This window comes from Tupaia chinensis, unplaced genomic scaffold (assembly GCF_000334495.1).
Source record: "Tupaia chinensis unplaced genomic scaffold, TupChi_1.0 Scaffold000031_1, whole genome shotgun sequence".
Classification (NCBI taxonomy): domain Eukaryota; kingdom Metazoa; phylum Chordata; class Mammalia; order Scandentia; family Tupaiidae; genus Tupaia; species Tupaia belangeri.
In genome coordinates, this window is record NW_006159461.1 from 2,232,923 (window position 1) to 2,249,871 (window position 16,949).

General features: G+C 42.9%; 1 protein-coding gene across 1 annotated transcript in view; it reads left to right on the forward strand.

The window, feature by feature from the left end:
• The window catches only part of PXDNL (peroxidasin like), a 525,965-nt gene extending 511,453 nt beyond the window's left edge, over nucleotides 1-14,512 (forward strand). Inside the window, 2 exon segments of the mRNA XM_006140357.1 lie at nucleotides 13,522-13,635; nucleotides 14,357-14,512. Of these exon segments, the coding sequence (XP_006140419.1) occupies nucleotides 13,522-13,635; nucleotides 14,357-14,512 (270 nt within the window).
• Nucleotides 14,513-16,949: the final 2,437 nt, after the last annotated feature.

Below are 16,949 nucleotides of genomic sequence, written 5' to 3' on the forward strand. Positions count from 1 at the left end.
GCTTTAAGCTCAGCCCTCATTCTCGCATCTGCTGACAGCTGCGCTGGAGAGCAAGAACCGCTTCACCTTCCAGGTCTGTCCTGCGAGCTCTCACCAGTGTCCTCTAGCCCGGGCTCAAAGAGGGAGAGAGATCCGGAATGCATTTCTGAGATCTGGGGAATGGGTGCCAGGGCTGGCAAGGTGGCGGTAGACAAGCCAGAGCCCATTTGCGGAGAGGATGGAGCAGCTTGCTATGACTTAGTAAGTGGCGGGGCACTGGGAAGAGGGGACGCGAGGCTGGAAGGACACCCATGGTCACAACGGGAAATGCTCGCTCTGAATCCCAGTTACAGAAACAAGTACACAAACAGAACAGGAGAACAACACGAAGGTCATAGGTTGATCGTTATAATTCATTATTCCAAAGTGGATTTGTTTTTCAGTTCAAAGGAGTAATATTATTCATTATTCCAAGGCAACAAAAGGAAAACCCAGCCTTATCTCTTTTTTAAAAATAATTATTTATTTAATTTTAATTGTTATTATTATTTAAAACTTACTGTAGGGCTCATCAGAGAAAGGCAGACAGAGAGAGAAGGAGAGAGAAAGGGGCATGCGAGTGAAAAAGCAAGCTGCCAGGTCTGGGACTCGAACCACAGTCAACCATGTGGGAGTGGAGTGCCTTAACCACCATACCACCTGCTTGCCCCTCAGCTTCATTGCTTCACTTACCAGTAAATGAAGATGAGCAAAAGGAAGAAATTAAAGATACTCAGAGCTTTTCTTAGAGTTGAGAGATAGGTAATACTATTACTAAATTAGCAGTTAGAGAAGGTTATAGTTAAGTTTTATGAGGTTTTGGCATATGCATATGGAAGAAACAGAAGATGTCCAGAGTTAATCCAGTTGGAGACTAGATAAAGACCGACAGAATGCACAATGTGAGACTAGGGAGACAGAAAGGGTCTAGGTGAGGTAGCCCCTCGACTCTGTCAGGTTTTCTCCTGGACTCTAAGTACAGGAGGAATCTGTAAAAGGAGTGTAGGAACCATGATGGTGCTTTGTATTCGGTTTAAAGAACTCGATCTGGTAGTTCCTTGAGAACTGAATAACATGACACAGAAGTGACCGTCATCACCTGCTGCTGTCCAGGGCAGAGAAGATGGAGGCTTTGGCTATGGTGATACTGTTGGTTAGAAAACAAGAAACATGGACAGTGTCTGGAGAGACGATTGAAGTAAAATAGTCAGGACTTGGTCCTTGAACGTGGTATTGTGGAGAAACTCCTGTCCAAGTTGAGGGTCTTGCATCAAAACTCAGAAAGGGCCAGCTGTTGGTGTCACAGTAACACAACTTTGCCAGGCTGGAACCATGTGGGAAGGTCTGCAGGTCATGCCGAGACCTCCCTGTGTGTGTTGGGTGTATTTGCACTTGCCCACGATCCTTGTTGACTGAGTCTGGGGCTGGATTATGGCATGAGGATCCTATTGGGGGGTGTCATTCTCTCTTTCTCTCTTCTCTTTAATGCAAGAAATAAATTAATTAAAACAAACAAACAAAATTGGAGGCCAGCAAGTGGCATGCTGGTTGAGGCACTGGACTCCCATAAGGGTGACCATGGTTTGAGTCCCAGAACTGTTGACTTGTTTTCTCACTTTCTCTCTCTCTGGTGAGCACACAAGCCCTGTAGCAAATTTAAAAACTAATAATCATGGTAAATAAAATTAAGTAAATAATTATTTACAAAATGAAAACAATTCATGAGCGGATTCCTCTGGTTTGGACAAAGGAAGATCTATTACTCACTTAGGTGGGAAGTCCTGAGGTGAAGGATAGGGAGAATGGCTCTCAGGAACAAAGTCTGAGCAGAGAGAGGGAACAGTGAGGGCACAGTCATTTTAAAGGGCAAATCTGACCAGGATCTGTAAGAGGCAGTCACCTGTGAAAATTCTTTAAGAGGCCACGGGTGCTTGTGGGGGGTCACTGTGAGACATCAAGATTTTGTGGGAGATGACAAGCACAGGCAGACGTGAGGCTCAGAGGGAGCTGGCGTTGAAAGGAAACTCAGCTTGCTCAAATCCCTTCACTGTGTCTTCGTAGGCTGCATGTGGATTGTGAGAAGAGCGTGGTGAAGCCACGGAAGACCACAAGGCATGCTGTCTGAATGCAGTGGAATCAAATTGGACAGAGATAACAAATATTGGGGGACTTAAAAAATAGTTGGGGATTAAATGTCATTTTATTCATGTAAGTCAAATAAGAAATCCAAAAGGAAATTAGAGCAAACTTTGAGGTGACCACAGATGAGCTCCAGATACCAAAACAGGGATGTTACAAGCACAGCATAGAACAGGGATAAAAGGAGGCCGACAGCCACGGACACCTAGATTATAAAAGGGGAAATATCTCAAACCAGTAAACCTCTCTTCCACTTTGAGAAGAAACTTAAAGAACATACTAAGCTCAGCATAAACAGAAAGAGTAAATAACAAAGATTAGAGTCGATAGGGGCCAGTGGGTGGCATGCTGATTAAGATGCTGGACTCCCACATGGCCGACTGCAATTCAAGTCCCAGACCTGGTGGCTTGAAAATCATACTGGGTGCATGTGTGTTTATGCCCAAAATCTGAGGAGGAGAATGGAGGAGAGGGGATTGAGCATGACCATGTACCTGGGGTGTAATTTCTCACTTTTCCTCTCTCTGCCTCTCTCCATCAAGTGCATATATCCTATAACAAAAACCTAAATAAAAGCTAGAGTGGATATTAATAAAATAGAGAACAGGAACAATAAAGAAAATCAACATAACCCAAGTTGGGTCTTTGAAAAGATTGGCAACAATATGGACAGAACTTGAGCTAGACTGACTAAGCAAAAGAGATCAGGCTCATATTACTAAAGTTAGGTAGACTCGGGTCATTACTGCAACAGATATAAAAGGATTATGAGGACACTGTTTGCCAACCAATTAGATCACTTGGATGAAACAGACATATCCTGAGAGAAGAGCAGCAGCAAGTGAGGGCAACTGAGGCAGGAGACTGCTCCAGGCTTCTTTCTGCATCCCAACTCATCCCAGGTACATCTGTCTGCCACCATTATCCTCAGAGCTTGCACTGCTGCAGACTAGGGAGGAGTGGCAGCAAGTGAGGGCAACTGAGGCAGGAAGAGTGCCTGGGCTGGAAGACAAAAACTTTTGGCTTAGATAAAACCACCAAAAATAATTTAAGAAAATGAGAACAACATATGGGAAATACGAGACACTATGAAATGCCCAAATATTTGAATAATAGGTATTCCAGAGGGTGCAGAGTTGGCCAATGGCATAGAAAATCTATTCCATAAAATACTTGCAGAAAACTTCCCAAACCTAGAGAAGCAATCAAACATCCAAACCCAAGAAATACAAAGGACCCCAAGTAGAATCAACCCAAGATCTGTTCCAGAACACATGATAGCCAAATTAACCAAAATCATGGATAAAGACAAGATACTAAAAATGGTAAGTGAGAAACATCAAGTTACTTACAAAGATTATCCCATCAGGCTAACCTCAGACCTCCCAGTGGAGACAATGCAAGTAAGGAAAGAATGGGAAGATATATTCCAAGTGTTAAAAGAAAAACGATTTCAACCAAGATGACTATACTCGGCACAATTATCTTTCAAATGGGGAGAAAAGATAAAAACGTTCTCAGATAAACCATACCTAAAAGAATTTACCAACACCAGACCAGTTCTTCAAGAAATTCTGAAGAGAATGCTATACCAGGAAAACTAAAGAGAGACAGACAGAAATAGAGAACAAAAAACAACCCAAAAAATGGCATAGTTAATGGTAGAGATAAGTCTGGAAATATGGGTAATAATGTTGAATGTTAATGGATTAAATTCTTCAATCAAGAGACACAGACTGAAAACAGAAACCCTCTCTCTGTTGCCCACAAAAAATGCACCTCACAGATGAAATCTATATACATAAACTAAAAGTGAAAGGCTGGAAAAAGCTATTTCATACAAATGGAAATAAAAAAAGAGCTGACATGACGATACTGATTTCAGACAAAATAGACTTTAAGACAAAAACTGTAAGAAGAGATAAAGAAGGGCATTACATGGTAAAAGGGCTACCTCATCGAGAAGACATAAGCTTATAACTATCTATGCCCCCAACTCAGGAGCACCCAAATACGTGAAGGAAAGACTGCTAGGTCTAAAAGGAGAGAGATGGCAATGGTTTTCTCCTTTTTATTTTATTTTTTTAGTAATCAATTCATTTAATTGATAAGCCTGGATTAACAGCTGCATTCCTGGGTTAAAGCCTACTTGATTGTATGATAAATTTTATGTACTTTGAGATTTTATTTGCTAAAAATGTGTTCAGGATTATGCTGTTAATAGTTATGAGGAATATTGTGGTGATTTTTTGTTTTGTTTTGTTTTGTTTTGTTTGTTGGTTTGTTTTCCACAGGGCATGTTGCTTGCCGGAGAGAGACAGAGGGAGGGAAGGTGAGAGGTCACCCCAGGGGAGGTGGCCATGCCCCGGTCCCTTCTCTTCCATTCTCCTCTCGGGACTTTGGACATGCCCATGCACACACACACACCTACCACGAAGTTCAGGGCACGGAGTCTGGGACTTGAACTGGTTGGCCATGTGGGAGTTCAGCTCCTTGGCCACCATGCCACCTGCTGGCTTCTATTGATCTTTTATTACCTTGGGATGTCTTTGCTTAGAAGTTCACCATTTTCATCTTCTAGTCATAGGACCAGCCTTCAGTTTCATTTTTAAATTTCTTACACAGTTTTTATTTTGCTAATTTTAGCTTTCACGATTTCCCTCCTTCACATACATTGAACTTATTGTGCTCCTTTTTAAAAATGTCTTAGTCATATTTTAGATCATTGATTATTTTAGACCTTTCTTTTTTCTTACATCACCAGAGAAAGAGAGGGACAGACGGACAGAGGGAGGGTGAGACATCGTCCACCGGGGGATGGCCACGCTGCTCCCCGTTCTCCGTTTTCCTCTTGGGATTTCGGGCATGCATGCTTGTGCGGTATGTCTTTCAGGCCACCGGATCTAGGACTTGATCTTCTCAGTCAGCCATGCGGGGTCCAGGTGCCTTGGTCTATGCTCTACCCGCTGGTCCCATTTCACAGATTTTTATAGCCTTTTAAATATTATCCATAGATTATGTAGATGATGTTATTTAATTTCTGAATGTTTGGGGAGTTTCTAGATATATTTTTGTTATGGTTTATAATTTAATTTCACTGTTGTCAGAAAACATCCTCCATGTTATCTCACTCCTTTGAAATGTAGTGAAACTTACTTTCTGGTGAGCATAAAGGAGTTTTTGGTGAACAGTTCCTGAATGCCTGAAAAGAAAGTATCTTGTTGCTCAGTAGAGTGTTCTAAAAATGTCAAAAGGGTCTCATTAGTTGGCAGACTTGCTTACGTCTTCTTTTTTCTTACTGATTTTTACTACCTTTATTCTGAACTTGCTTATATTGTTAATTATAATCTGAGAGTAAATGGACTTTATCAAAAAAAAGAAATAGACATAAGAGACACAAGTTACCAAAATGGAATAAGAAAAAATCTAAAAATAAAAAGAATAGGCTTAAATAAGAGAGAGAAAAGCAAGAGAGAGAGATTGAGTTAGTAATTTAAAATAACTTACATAGAGAAGTCCAGGCCCAGATGGTTCTGTCATGAACTCTTCCCAAACATTTAAAGAAGACTTACCACTAATTTTTTACAAAGTTTTCCAAAAAAATGTAAGAAGAGGTGGCCCTCCCTAAATCATTTCATGAGACTAATATTACATAAATTCCAAAATCAGGAAATGATATTACAAGAAAATTATACCTCTTATGCCTCTTACAAATATAGATGTTGGCATTTATATTTGCTGAGGAGTTCAGACTCCCCAGTAAAATACCGGTAAGGCAGCTCCAGTGGTATTTATACAAAGGTTTGTATCCCAAGGCCAAGGGGAGCTATCCCAGGAAATCACCCTTAGTTTAACATTTGAAAATCAGTTAATATCATATACGAGATCAAGAGATTAAAAGATAAACCCATGCTTTTCTCAATACATTTAGAAAAATCATTTGGCAAAGCCCAACACACTTTTATTATAAAATAAACTAGAAATAGAAGGGAACTTACTCACCTTAACACAGAGTACCTGCAAAACCCTCAGAGCTGACATTGTATTATCACAATGAAAGTAGTTCCTCCTTGAGATCTCTGACTAGTCAGAGATGTCTGTTCTTGGCACTTCTATTAACAGTGTGCTGCAGGTGTCAGCCATAACAATTAGGCAAGAAAATCAAATGAAAGGTGTCTAAGTTAGAAAAAAAGTGAAATTACCTCTAGTTGCAGGTGACTTATCTTGTATATAGAAAATCCTAAAGAATACACTAATTTTTAGCTTAATAGTTTATTAAACTAGTCTTCTCATAGCTTATTAGAATTCAAACAATTCCTTCAAGATACAGTGTTAATATACATAACTTGATTGTATTCCTTTGTACTTGGAATAGGCAGTCTGAAAAGAAAACCATTCTATTTGCAATGGCATCAAAGTGAGTAAAACACTTAGGAATAAAATTAACAAAAGAAATATCGGGGCCGGCAGGTGGCATGGTGGTAAAAGGCGCTGGACTCCCACATGGCCAACCACGGTTCAGGTCTCGGACCTGGTGGCTTGCTTTCTCACTTCCTCTCTCTCTCTGTGTGTCTCTCTGATCAAACTGGAAAATAATAATGATAATAATAATGGTAAAGTTAAATAAAATAATTCAAAAAAAAAGAAATATAAATAATTAACCATGAAACCTATGGACTATTGCTGAAAGTAATTAAATGAAAATATTTCTCATGTTCAAACATTGGAAGACTAATATTGATAAGATGCAGTACTCCCAAAATACTCCCTGAATTGCATGCACCACTAAAACTTCTATGTTAAAGCCAAACTCTGTGACCAGCCAATGGCATAATGGTTACATCAATGGATTCCCACATAGTCAAGTGTGGTTCGAGTCCAGAACTAGTGGCTTGAAGTTCATGCCAGTCATGTGTGTGTACATGCCCCAAATCCCTAGAGAAAATGGAGGAGAAGGGATTGTGATGTGGCCATCCCCCTGGGGGCTGATTTATCACTTTCTGTCTCTCTGTCTTCTTTGGCTCTCCGGAAAGCACATGTGCCCTATAATAAAAATCTCTCTCTCTCTCTCAAGAAAAAAAAAAACAAACAAACAAAAAACAACTCCAAGTATCACAGAATGTGACAATGTGACTATATTTGGAGATGGGGCCTTTAAGGAGGTAAGTGAAAATGAAGTGGTTTGGTTGTGTCCTAATTTAATCTAACTGGCATTCTGATAAAAGGAAACTAGGACACAGAGAAGACCGCAGAGATGTTGTTGGGACAGTCGAAAGGCCATGAGAGGATGCAGGAGAAGTCGGCCATCTCCAAGACAAGGAAAGACGTCTGAGGAGACCAGTCAGTTGGGCAGCTTGACCTTGGGCTTCCAGCCCCCAAACTGCGAGAAAATAAATTTCTGTTGTTGCGGTCACCTAGTCTGTGATCTTCTACTATGGCAGCACTAGGAAATGAATACATCATTTTTTCCTTCATTTTATTATTATTTATACATTAAGTCATTTTACATCATTTTTACATAAGTAGAAAAGACAAACCAAAATTCATGTGGAATTGCAAGGGACCCCAAATATGAAAGTTCTGATATTGTCCAGTTCTTAGATTTTCTGTTAGTTTTGTTCTGTTCCTTTCTCTGGGCATCTCAGCTGGTAAGTCACCACTGATACGTCTTCAGGCTGCCTGGCTCTTCCTTGGCCATCTTGGACGTGAGGCCTATTTTACGTGTCAGCTGGACTCAATTATGACACTCTCAGCTCATTGTTTCTGGGTATACCCAGGAGGGTGTTTCTGCAAGAAATTCATATTTAAATTGGTAAAGAGAGTGAAGCAATTGTTTCCCCCAATGTGAAGAGTCATTATCCCTGCTATTGAGGGCCTCAATAAAATAATAAGGTTCAGGAAGAGAGGGTTCGTGAGCTCTTTCAGTGGAAGGGCTGGGGCATTGATCTTCTGTCCTCAGTGCTGGTATTCAGGCCATCAGACCAGTCTGGAATCTAGACTGCTGACTCTCCAGCTCACAGGCCTTCAGATTATAGCACTAGCTGTCCTGGGTCTCCAGTTTGCAAAGAGGAATTTGTGGGACTTGCCATCCTTCATAATCATAGGAGCCCATACCTGATAATGCATGTCTTACAGTAAACTAATAGTGTGTGTGTGTGTGTGTGTGTGTGTGTGTGTGTGTGCCCTGCAGGTTCTGTGTCTCTGGAGAACTGACTAATACATGGAGTCCGCTGATGAAGTCCTCAAAGGCGTTCTCCATTTCTGTTACAGTGCTTTTGCTTTCTAGGATCTCCTTTTGATTCTTTCTAAGGTTTCCATCTCTGCTTACATTGGCAGTCTATTCTTGCATCTTGTCTACTTTTTCCATTAGGGCCCCAAACATATAAATAACTGTTATCTTAAAATTCATGCTTGATAATTCCAACGTGTGTGTCCCACCTCAGTCATTCCGATGCTCACTTTGTGTCTCTAGACGGTGTTTGTTTCTTTCCTTTGATCATGGCTTGCAGATTTTGTTAAAGCCAGGTATGTGGGTAAGAGGGACTGCAGAGGACGGCTCTCACCTGTTACTAGTGTGGGGCAGGCTAAATGCAGCGCCATCTTGAATGTACCCGGAGCTGTAGTGCCAAGGCTTTGCATTCCTCTCGTGTCCCCGTTTCTGTTTCTCCTACTGACTCGGGGCTCCATGTGTGTGCTTCCCTGGAGAGCAGCTGTAGCCATCAGCTGTTTCAGATGCAGTCCACTGCTGTCACATTGAAAATCTGCTGGTGACCTGGTGGGGGTCAGTTCACCTTCCAATTAAATCTGGGTTTCTTAGAGGGCCTGGGTATCACGGCTGTGATCTTCATGGGATTTCTCCAGTGCTATAATGTTTTTTCTCCCCACCTACAATTCCCTTCCCTGGCTGGAGCATTCTTAATCAATTTAAAGTACTGACCCTGGTTTCTGTGCTGGCTTTTGTCCCTCCAAAGTGAGCCAGGAAGCCTGGAATGGTGTAAAGTGGGTAAGAATGATCTCCTTCCAGTTTGGAAGAGGTTTTGGGACTGTGTTTTGGCTCATTCCTTCCCTGTGAGGAAGACGATGGGTGAATCTCACCAAGGGTATTCCTGCCCTTCTCTTGTCAGGGCCAGGAGGGGATGGTTATTGGATCTTCATCATAAGAACCTCACAGGGTTCCTTGAGTTAAGGACCTGGAACATGTAAGGGTCCCCATACGATGATGACTCCATGCAGTTGGTCACAACCACAAGGGTCTTCACTAACTTGTCAAAAATTACCATTTGTTTGTGTTAGTCAAGGGTCTCCAGAAAAATGGAACCAATATGCTCTATCTATTCATTCATCCACTGACATATTTGCTTTTATTTTGTTTATTTATTTATTTCTTCTGTGACACAGCAAGAAAGAGTCAGGTGCCCTCCCTAGGGTATTCACCCTGCAATTTAGCCCCAGCCTCAGCAAGTCCCATTCATGGACATTCACAGGGAGACCTCGCGGCATGAAACCGAGACCATTCTATGTAGCCTCAGCCTCACGGAGCCTGTGCTACGCTGCATCGCTGTGCAGGCTCTGTTCATCTATCGCAGCACCTTGGTTCACACAGGTACGGAGGCTGGCGAGTCTAATCTGCCGTGTGTGGGCTTGAGACCCAGGAGAAGCTGTGGTCACTGCTCTCCAAGAAGGGGGCTTACCTGTGATTCACTGCTCTCCAAGAAGGGGGCTTACCTGTGATTCACCACTCTCCAAGAAAGGGGCTTACCTGTGGTCACCGCTCTCCAAGAAGGGGGCTTACCTGTGGTCACCGCTCTCCAAGAAGCTCAGCGATTTTTGTCTGTGCAATTTGTACTGTAAGGACAGGAGTGATGACTTCCAGCTTGCTACATGTTGGAGCTAAAATTACGTTCCTCGGTTTATTTTTGGCTCATCTTATTTCTGAACACAGACCGATTTTCCTTTACCTTTTCTTTCTTTTTTTTTTTAAACTGTTTTAAACAGAGGGACGGAGGCTGTGTGCCCACAGACCCTAGCATCTTGCTACAGCATGGGTCTTCAGATTCGCAGACTGTGTAACACACTTGGAGACCAACTTTCCTTTCTTATGACAGGGTCTTGCTATATTCCAGTGTTCCTGCCTTAACCTCCCATCTGGGATCACAGGTGCACGCTAGCCCCGCCCCAGCTGCACAGCACGGGTGCATAGTTCCTACCCCATATCGGCCATGCAGGAGGACATGCTCCACCCTCCGCTGTACTGAGGACAGCCCGCGCCCACTGATCTGCACTGAACTACCGGCAGGGCTGCCATGGCTGTGGAGAGAATCAGGCACTGGACCAACAGCTTTCTCCGGCTCTAGAAATTGCACATAAATGACTAATTAAACATCCAGCTCCCCTCTGAACGACTTAACCGACAATTACGTCTTTCCTTCGTGCAACCTATCCAAGGCAGAGGTCATTTATTTTGAGCTGATATCTTTAATTGGTTATCTCCCGTAAAGGAGGATCCGACTTCTTACACAGGCCTGAGAACACAGGTGACCACTGCACAGGGCAGAAGTCGCCATCGATTTGAAGGAACCCAGCCCTACGCAGGTGAGACACCAGGGCACAGCGCTGACCGGACGTGGAATTCAGCACACACCCCGAGGCCTCCAGTGCCACCACTGGTGTCTCTGAAATACACGAGGATGTTAATAAAAAGGCCCAAATAAAAAGACAGAGTGAAATGCTGCCAACAGGGTCAGATGTGACCCCGTGGTTAATGCGGCTGGATGTCACATGACTGATTATGTGGTTGGAGTCCCGGCCTTGGGGGCTGAAAAACGTGCTGAGTGCATGTGTGTGCACACCCCAGGACAGCAGGAGGAAGCGTGGTGCAGGAACTGTGGCATGGCCATAGCCCTTGGAGGGTGCTTTTGCACCTTCGCTCTCTCAGTCTTTCCAGAGACAGCATGTACCTGCTGGGGGGAAATAAAATAAAATAAATAAATAAATAAATAATCCTGCCACCCTAAGACCTAATTCATAAATCAGGAAGAAGTAAGTACTCCAAGATGCCAAGAACTCAGTTCAGGCCCACAGAAACATAAGAAAACACCTCTATTCAAAGGAACACACCAGGGAACCAGCAGGTAGCGTAATGGCTATGTCGCTGGACTCCCATGTAGTCGACCGTGGTTCGCGTTCCGGACCCGGTGGCTTAAAACTCACACCGGGCGTATGTGCGTGCGTGCCCAAGATCCCAAGAGGAGAATGGAGGAGAAGGGATTGCAGCGTGACCATCCCCCCTGGGGGGTGATTTCTCGCTTTCTGTCTCTATGTCTCTCTCTGTCTATCTGGTGAGCGCACGTGCCCTATAGTTAACCTCTCAAAAAAAAAAAAAAAGAAAGAAAAAGGAACATACTAACTCCACACTAACGGTGGACAAAATGCAAGAAATCACTGCACTGTCAGATAGGGGTTTGAGAATCTTGATTATAATAAAACTGAATTAGATACAAGAGAACACAAATTATTTCAGGAAATGGGAAAATAATGCATGATATAGAAGAGAGAATCAATAGGGAGGCAGACATCTTAAAAAACATCCTGGAGATAATGAGTACAACACAGGAATTTTTATTTATGTATTTATTTTGATTGGGTAGAGACAATCAACAACAGATTGGACCATCTAGAAGAAGGAATCTCTGACCGTGAACACGGACTCTGAAACAGCTGTGAGAAAGATAAACTTGCCATTGAAAGTGAAGAGAACACAGAGCAGCCTGGGCTGGTGGTTAAGACAGCTGGCTCTCACATGGCTGGGTGCGTGGTTTGAGTCCAAGGCCCAGTGACTTGAGAAGGGCACCGCGTATACCTGGGAGTGAGTCCACAATCCTGGATGGAGGGAGAAATGGAGGAGAAGCGGTTGCAGCATGACCGTCCTCCATGGGTTGGTCTGATCACTTTCCCTCTTTTTCAGTCCAGTGAGCACATATACCCTCTGGCAAATCTTAGAGATAAAAAGAAAACATTTGAGACATCTGGGACACCATTTGATGATGAAATAGCTTTATAATGGCTATCCAAGAAAGTCAAAGAGACGGGAGAGCACAGAAGACCGATATCATGAAACGTGAGCCGAAACTCAAATAGAAGAGAAATATAGACATCTACGTCTAGAAAATTCAAAGGGCGCCAAACAGAATCAACATAAATCTTTACCAGAGTACGTTATAATCACGATGCAAAAGGTCACGATATAGAGAAAATTCTAAAAAGGTCTAGAGATGAAGGCCAACTTTCCTATAAAGGACAACTCGTAAGACGAACCTCAGACCTCTCAGCAAAAATCTCACAGACTGAGATGGAGTGACATGACTTTTTAAAAATTATTAAAGAGAAACAGTTTCAACCAAGAATACTCAGAAAAACTTTCCTTTAGATTTGAAGGAGAAGTGAAATCCCAGACAAACAAAAAGTAAAAGAAGTCCCCAGTACCAGACCAGCTCTTTAAGAAATGTACAGGGGAATACCACATTTGGAAGTGAAAGAAAATCAATAATGCCATGGGAAGCAGGTGAAGCTATAAAACTGACCTGTAGAATGATCAGACACAGGAAAAAGAGAAAGGATCAGGCCCTTTGACTGTGGAAAATTGACAGAAGAGAAGAAGAAATACTAAAACACCCGCTCATGAACCAACCAACAGAATGGCAGTAAATCTGTACATATCAAAAATACTGTTGAATCCAAGTACGTGAAATATGCAAGTCAAAAGGTGTAGATGGGCTGAGTGGATTTTTTTCTTATAGTGTGTTTCTTGCTTTCTTTTCTTTTTGCTATAGAGGTTTTTGCTATGGGTCATGTGCACTTGCCAGAAAGACAGAGAGAGACAGAGAGACAGAAAGCGAGAAATCACCCCCCAGGGGTGATGGCCACGCCACAATCCCTTCTCCTCCATTCTCCTCTCAGGATCTTGGACACCCATGTACATGCGCCTGGCATAAGTTTAAGCCACTGGGTCTGGGACTCGAACCATGGTCAACTACATGGGAGTCCAGTGACATACCCATTACGCCAGCTGCTAGTCCCTCTTGCAAGTTCTCTCTCTGCAAGAAACACACCTCACTGGTAAAGACACACACTTATGCCCAGTCCGTATTCAGTGTTTTTCCACATATAAGGGACTGTTTGCTAGTTTACACACTGGGTAATTCAAGTTTGGAGATAAAATGTTAAGAAAAATGATACAGGCTTTGAAGTTTCTTTTGCCTTCTAGGTGTGTGCGTACAGAATAGAGCATTTCATCAAACCACGGTATTTATTGGCTTTGCTGCTGTCTATTTTAATTCCTGCTTTTCTTTCCTTCTCCTCTTCCAGATAAACAAGCTTGAGGCGCGCCTGAGGCAGGTGGGATGCACAGATGATAAAGGGGTTCGCAGGAAGGACGAGGAGCGCTGGACGAAGGAAGACTGCATTAGCTGTGTCTGTGAGGTATGAGCTGCCAGAAGCCTTTCATCCTCTTCCTCCCGTTTCACTTGTCCTAGCCAGCCAGTTGAAAAATACCTGAAAAAAACAAAAAAGGTTCTGGGCATATTTTCAAGATCAAGACTGTGCAAGACTGATGTAAATATAACTACCATGTAATGATCGCTTGCCGCATACAATGTGGACATCGTACGCAGTCACTCACAGACCAAGGAACTGAGCTGGCGGGATCTCGTGGAAGCTCCCTGAAAGTCACACATGTAAACTGAGGCACCCCGACAGGTTAGCTTGTCTCACTGGCCTCGGAAACACTGCCGGAAAGCACTGAGTCAGCTACACAGCCCTATAAAAACATCTTGAAAAGTGCTATTATGGTATCTAGAAACCAAAAATGCTCACCTTCTGTCATTTAGTTTGTGTCTGAGCAGAGCTGACTCCCCAGCTACAGAAACGTGTGAACTGCCTCACACATGCCCTGTCATGCAGTACCGTGGGTCACACTTTACGGGGCGACACTTCAGCCTCGCTCTTCTTTCTGCAGATGTGTTGGAAGAAAAAAGGAAGAGAATCCGTAGACACAAAGCAGTTGGGGCCGTGATCCATTTCTACCGTGTTGAGATAGTCAAGCTGTGAGGGTGTGTTCTGGAGGGAACGTGTTGCCTTCCTTGCAGTAGTCTCACATCTCACTGTAGGCAACATGCAGTAATGTGTGGGTGTTGCCTTTCAGAGTGCCCAGGTCACCTGTGTGGTCAACACCTGCCTCCCAGCTCTGTGTTCGAGTCCCAAATTGGTGAAAGGAACCTGCTGTCCTGTTTGCAGAGACTGAGAAATGCCAGCTGACCCTCCAGAGAAATCCCGACTGTTCTCTGCTCGCACACCGTGACGGGAGTTTCTCAGGAAGTGACCCTTGGACTTCAGCAGTTTTACCCTGTAGCCACATCCTTCTTAAGAAGTTAGTTCATTTACACTTTAGATATACCGAATCTCTTTCTTCTCAACTTCTAGCATACCTTGGGATAATGCAAGTCAAGTGCATAGGGATTATTTGATCTCGAGATACATTTTGTATTGTAAGTTTTATATGCCACGTGTGGAAATAAAAAGAATAATGTAATATTCTTAAAAACATGAGTAGTGTGTACACTTTCTAATTTCAGAGAGATTTCACCATCTGTAGGAATTTTGATCTAGGGAGAACGAGTTTTGCATTTAGAGAGAACATCTGGAAAGGTTGGGATTACTTTGGGACAATGTTTTACTGCTGTTCTCCCTAGATCAAGAATCAGTCTTCAGATTTTGCTGGGAAGATACTCACCTTCACCTTCACTTCTTACCTCCTGGGACATTAGGGAAGAGTCTGCACAAGAGTGTCTTTACTGTAGGGAGTTCATCAGTTTCCTGCGTGTCTGCAAAATGCCAGCTCTGTGAGGAGAAGCAAGTCCAAGCAGCAAGCAGATTACCTTCCTTTCCTCACTTGTTATTATTACCTCCGGTGAGAGGTCAAAATGGAAACATGGTCATGTCTGAAATCGACAAGCGATCTGAAGTTACTATCAGCGAAACTGGAAGTGTCTTGATTTTAATAAGTGATTTTACTAAAGGGTCTACTAATTTTGTGTTTCAAGTGTTGAAATGCAACCCAGAGATGAATAGGCCTAGTCATACTCAGAACTGAGTATTAGGTCAATAGATCATTTTCACTTAAGACTAGATAAATACCTTTAAAATACGACATTAAAACATGCACTCATATTTGAGGATGGGCTTCAGTGCTTAGCAGATTTTCTTTAAAAATATTTTATGCTGGGGGCGAACTGGTGGCATAGTGCTTAAGGCCTTGGACTCCCATGTAGCTGACTGAGGGTCAAATCCTGAACCCAGTGGCTTGAAACTCACGCAGGGCATGTATGCATGTGCACATGCCCACAATCCTGAGAGAAGACTAGCAGAGACAGGATTGCGGTGCGGCCATCCCCCTGGGGGTGATTTCTTGCCTTTGTCTTTGTCTCCATCTGGTGAGTGCACGCGCCCCAGAGCAAAAATATTTTTTAAAAATTTGCTTTATGATAAAACTTTTGAGAAGAAGGTTCTTGAAATGTCCTGCTGTCACAGGCTCTCAGGGGGTAGTGCTGCTATTTTCCAAGTATGAAGTGGACTTTTACAAACAGGCAGTTTCCCTATATTTAGTCATTTTGGTCACTGCAGTACTAATCAGTTTTAGTCAGAACATTCTCACGGCTTTTAGTAAGGAAAAAGTTTCTGCACTTTGATAATATAGCTTATTGTTTTTTAAATGAGTGATTCTCTCTCAGTATCCCACATAATTTCTTCTAAAAATGTCTTGATGGACAAAACTTAGTATGTCTGAAAATTTTTTTATGTTTTATGGCTTTTCTAAATCCAAACTAATTTGTAGTTATATTAGGTTTTGAAACATAAAATCTATCAAACCCCAGAAGCTTGACATCGGTGTCCTTTTAAAACCCAACGATGTGAAGTGAAGCTAACAGTTAAAGAAACAGAATAGGACCCTCAGAAATAGTCACAGCAAACTCACTACAAATGACAGCAACAGGCAACCTTTGCAAATTTAGGTTTCTTATCATATTCATTTGTTATTTTTTCATCTTACTGAAGTTCAAGGAGGACACACTGATTATTCGTACTTCTTTTCCTTAAAAAAAAAAAAAAAGATTTTGCCATAAGCCGTATGAACTGGCTGGAGAGAGGGAATGTGAGAAATCACCCCCTGGGGGAGATGGCCACACCACAATCCCTTCTCCTCCATTCTCCTCTCAGGATTTGGGGCATGCATGCACATGTACCCAGCATGAATTTTAAGTCACTGGGGGCAGGACTCGAACAGTGGTTGGCCGTGTGGGAGTCTAGTGCCTTAACCACTGTGCCACTCGTGACCTTACTGTATTTCTTTATATGTACTGACTACACGTAAACTTGGGTGTCCACTTGTGAATATGTTTGGCTAATTAAAAATAATCAAATAGCATGAGGCCAGCAGGTGGTGTGGTGGTTAAGGTGCTGGACTCTCACATGGCAGGCCATGGTTTCAGTCCCAGACCTGGCAGCTTGAAAATCATGTTGGGTGCTTGTGCCTAAAAAACCAGGAGGGGGACCAGCAGTTAGCGTAATGACTATGTCGCTGGACTCCCATGTAGTCGACCACGGTTCGCGTCCTGGACCCGGTGGCTTAAACTCATGTCGGGCGCATGTGTGTGCGTGCCCAAGATTCTGAGAGGAGAATGGAGGAGAAGGGATTGCGGTGTGGCCATCCCCCCTGGGGGGGTGATTTCTCGCTTTCT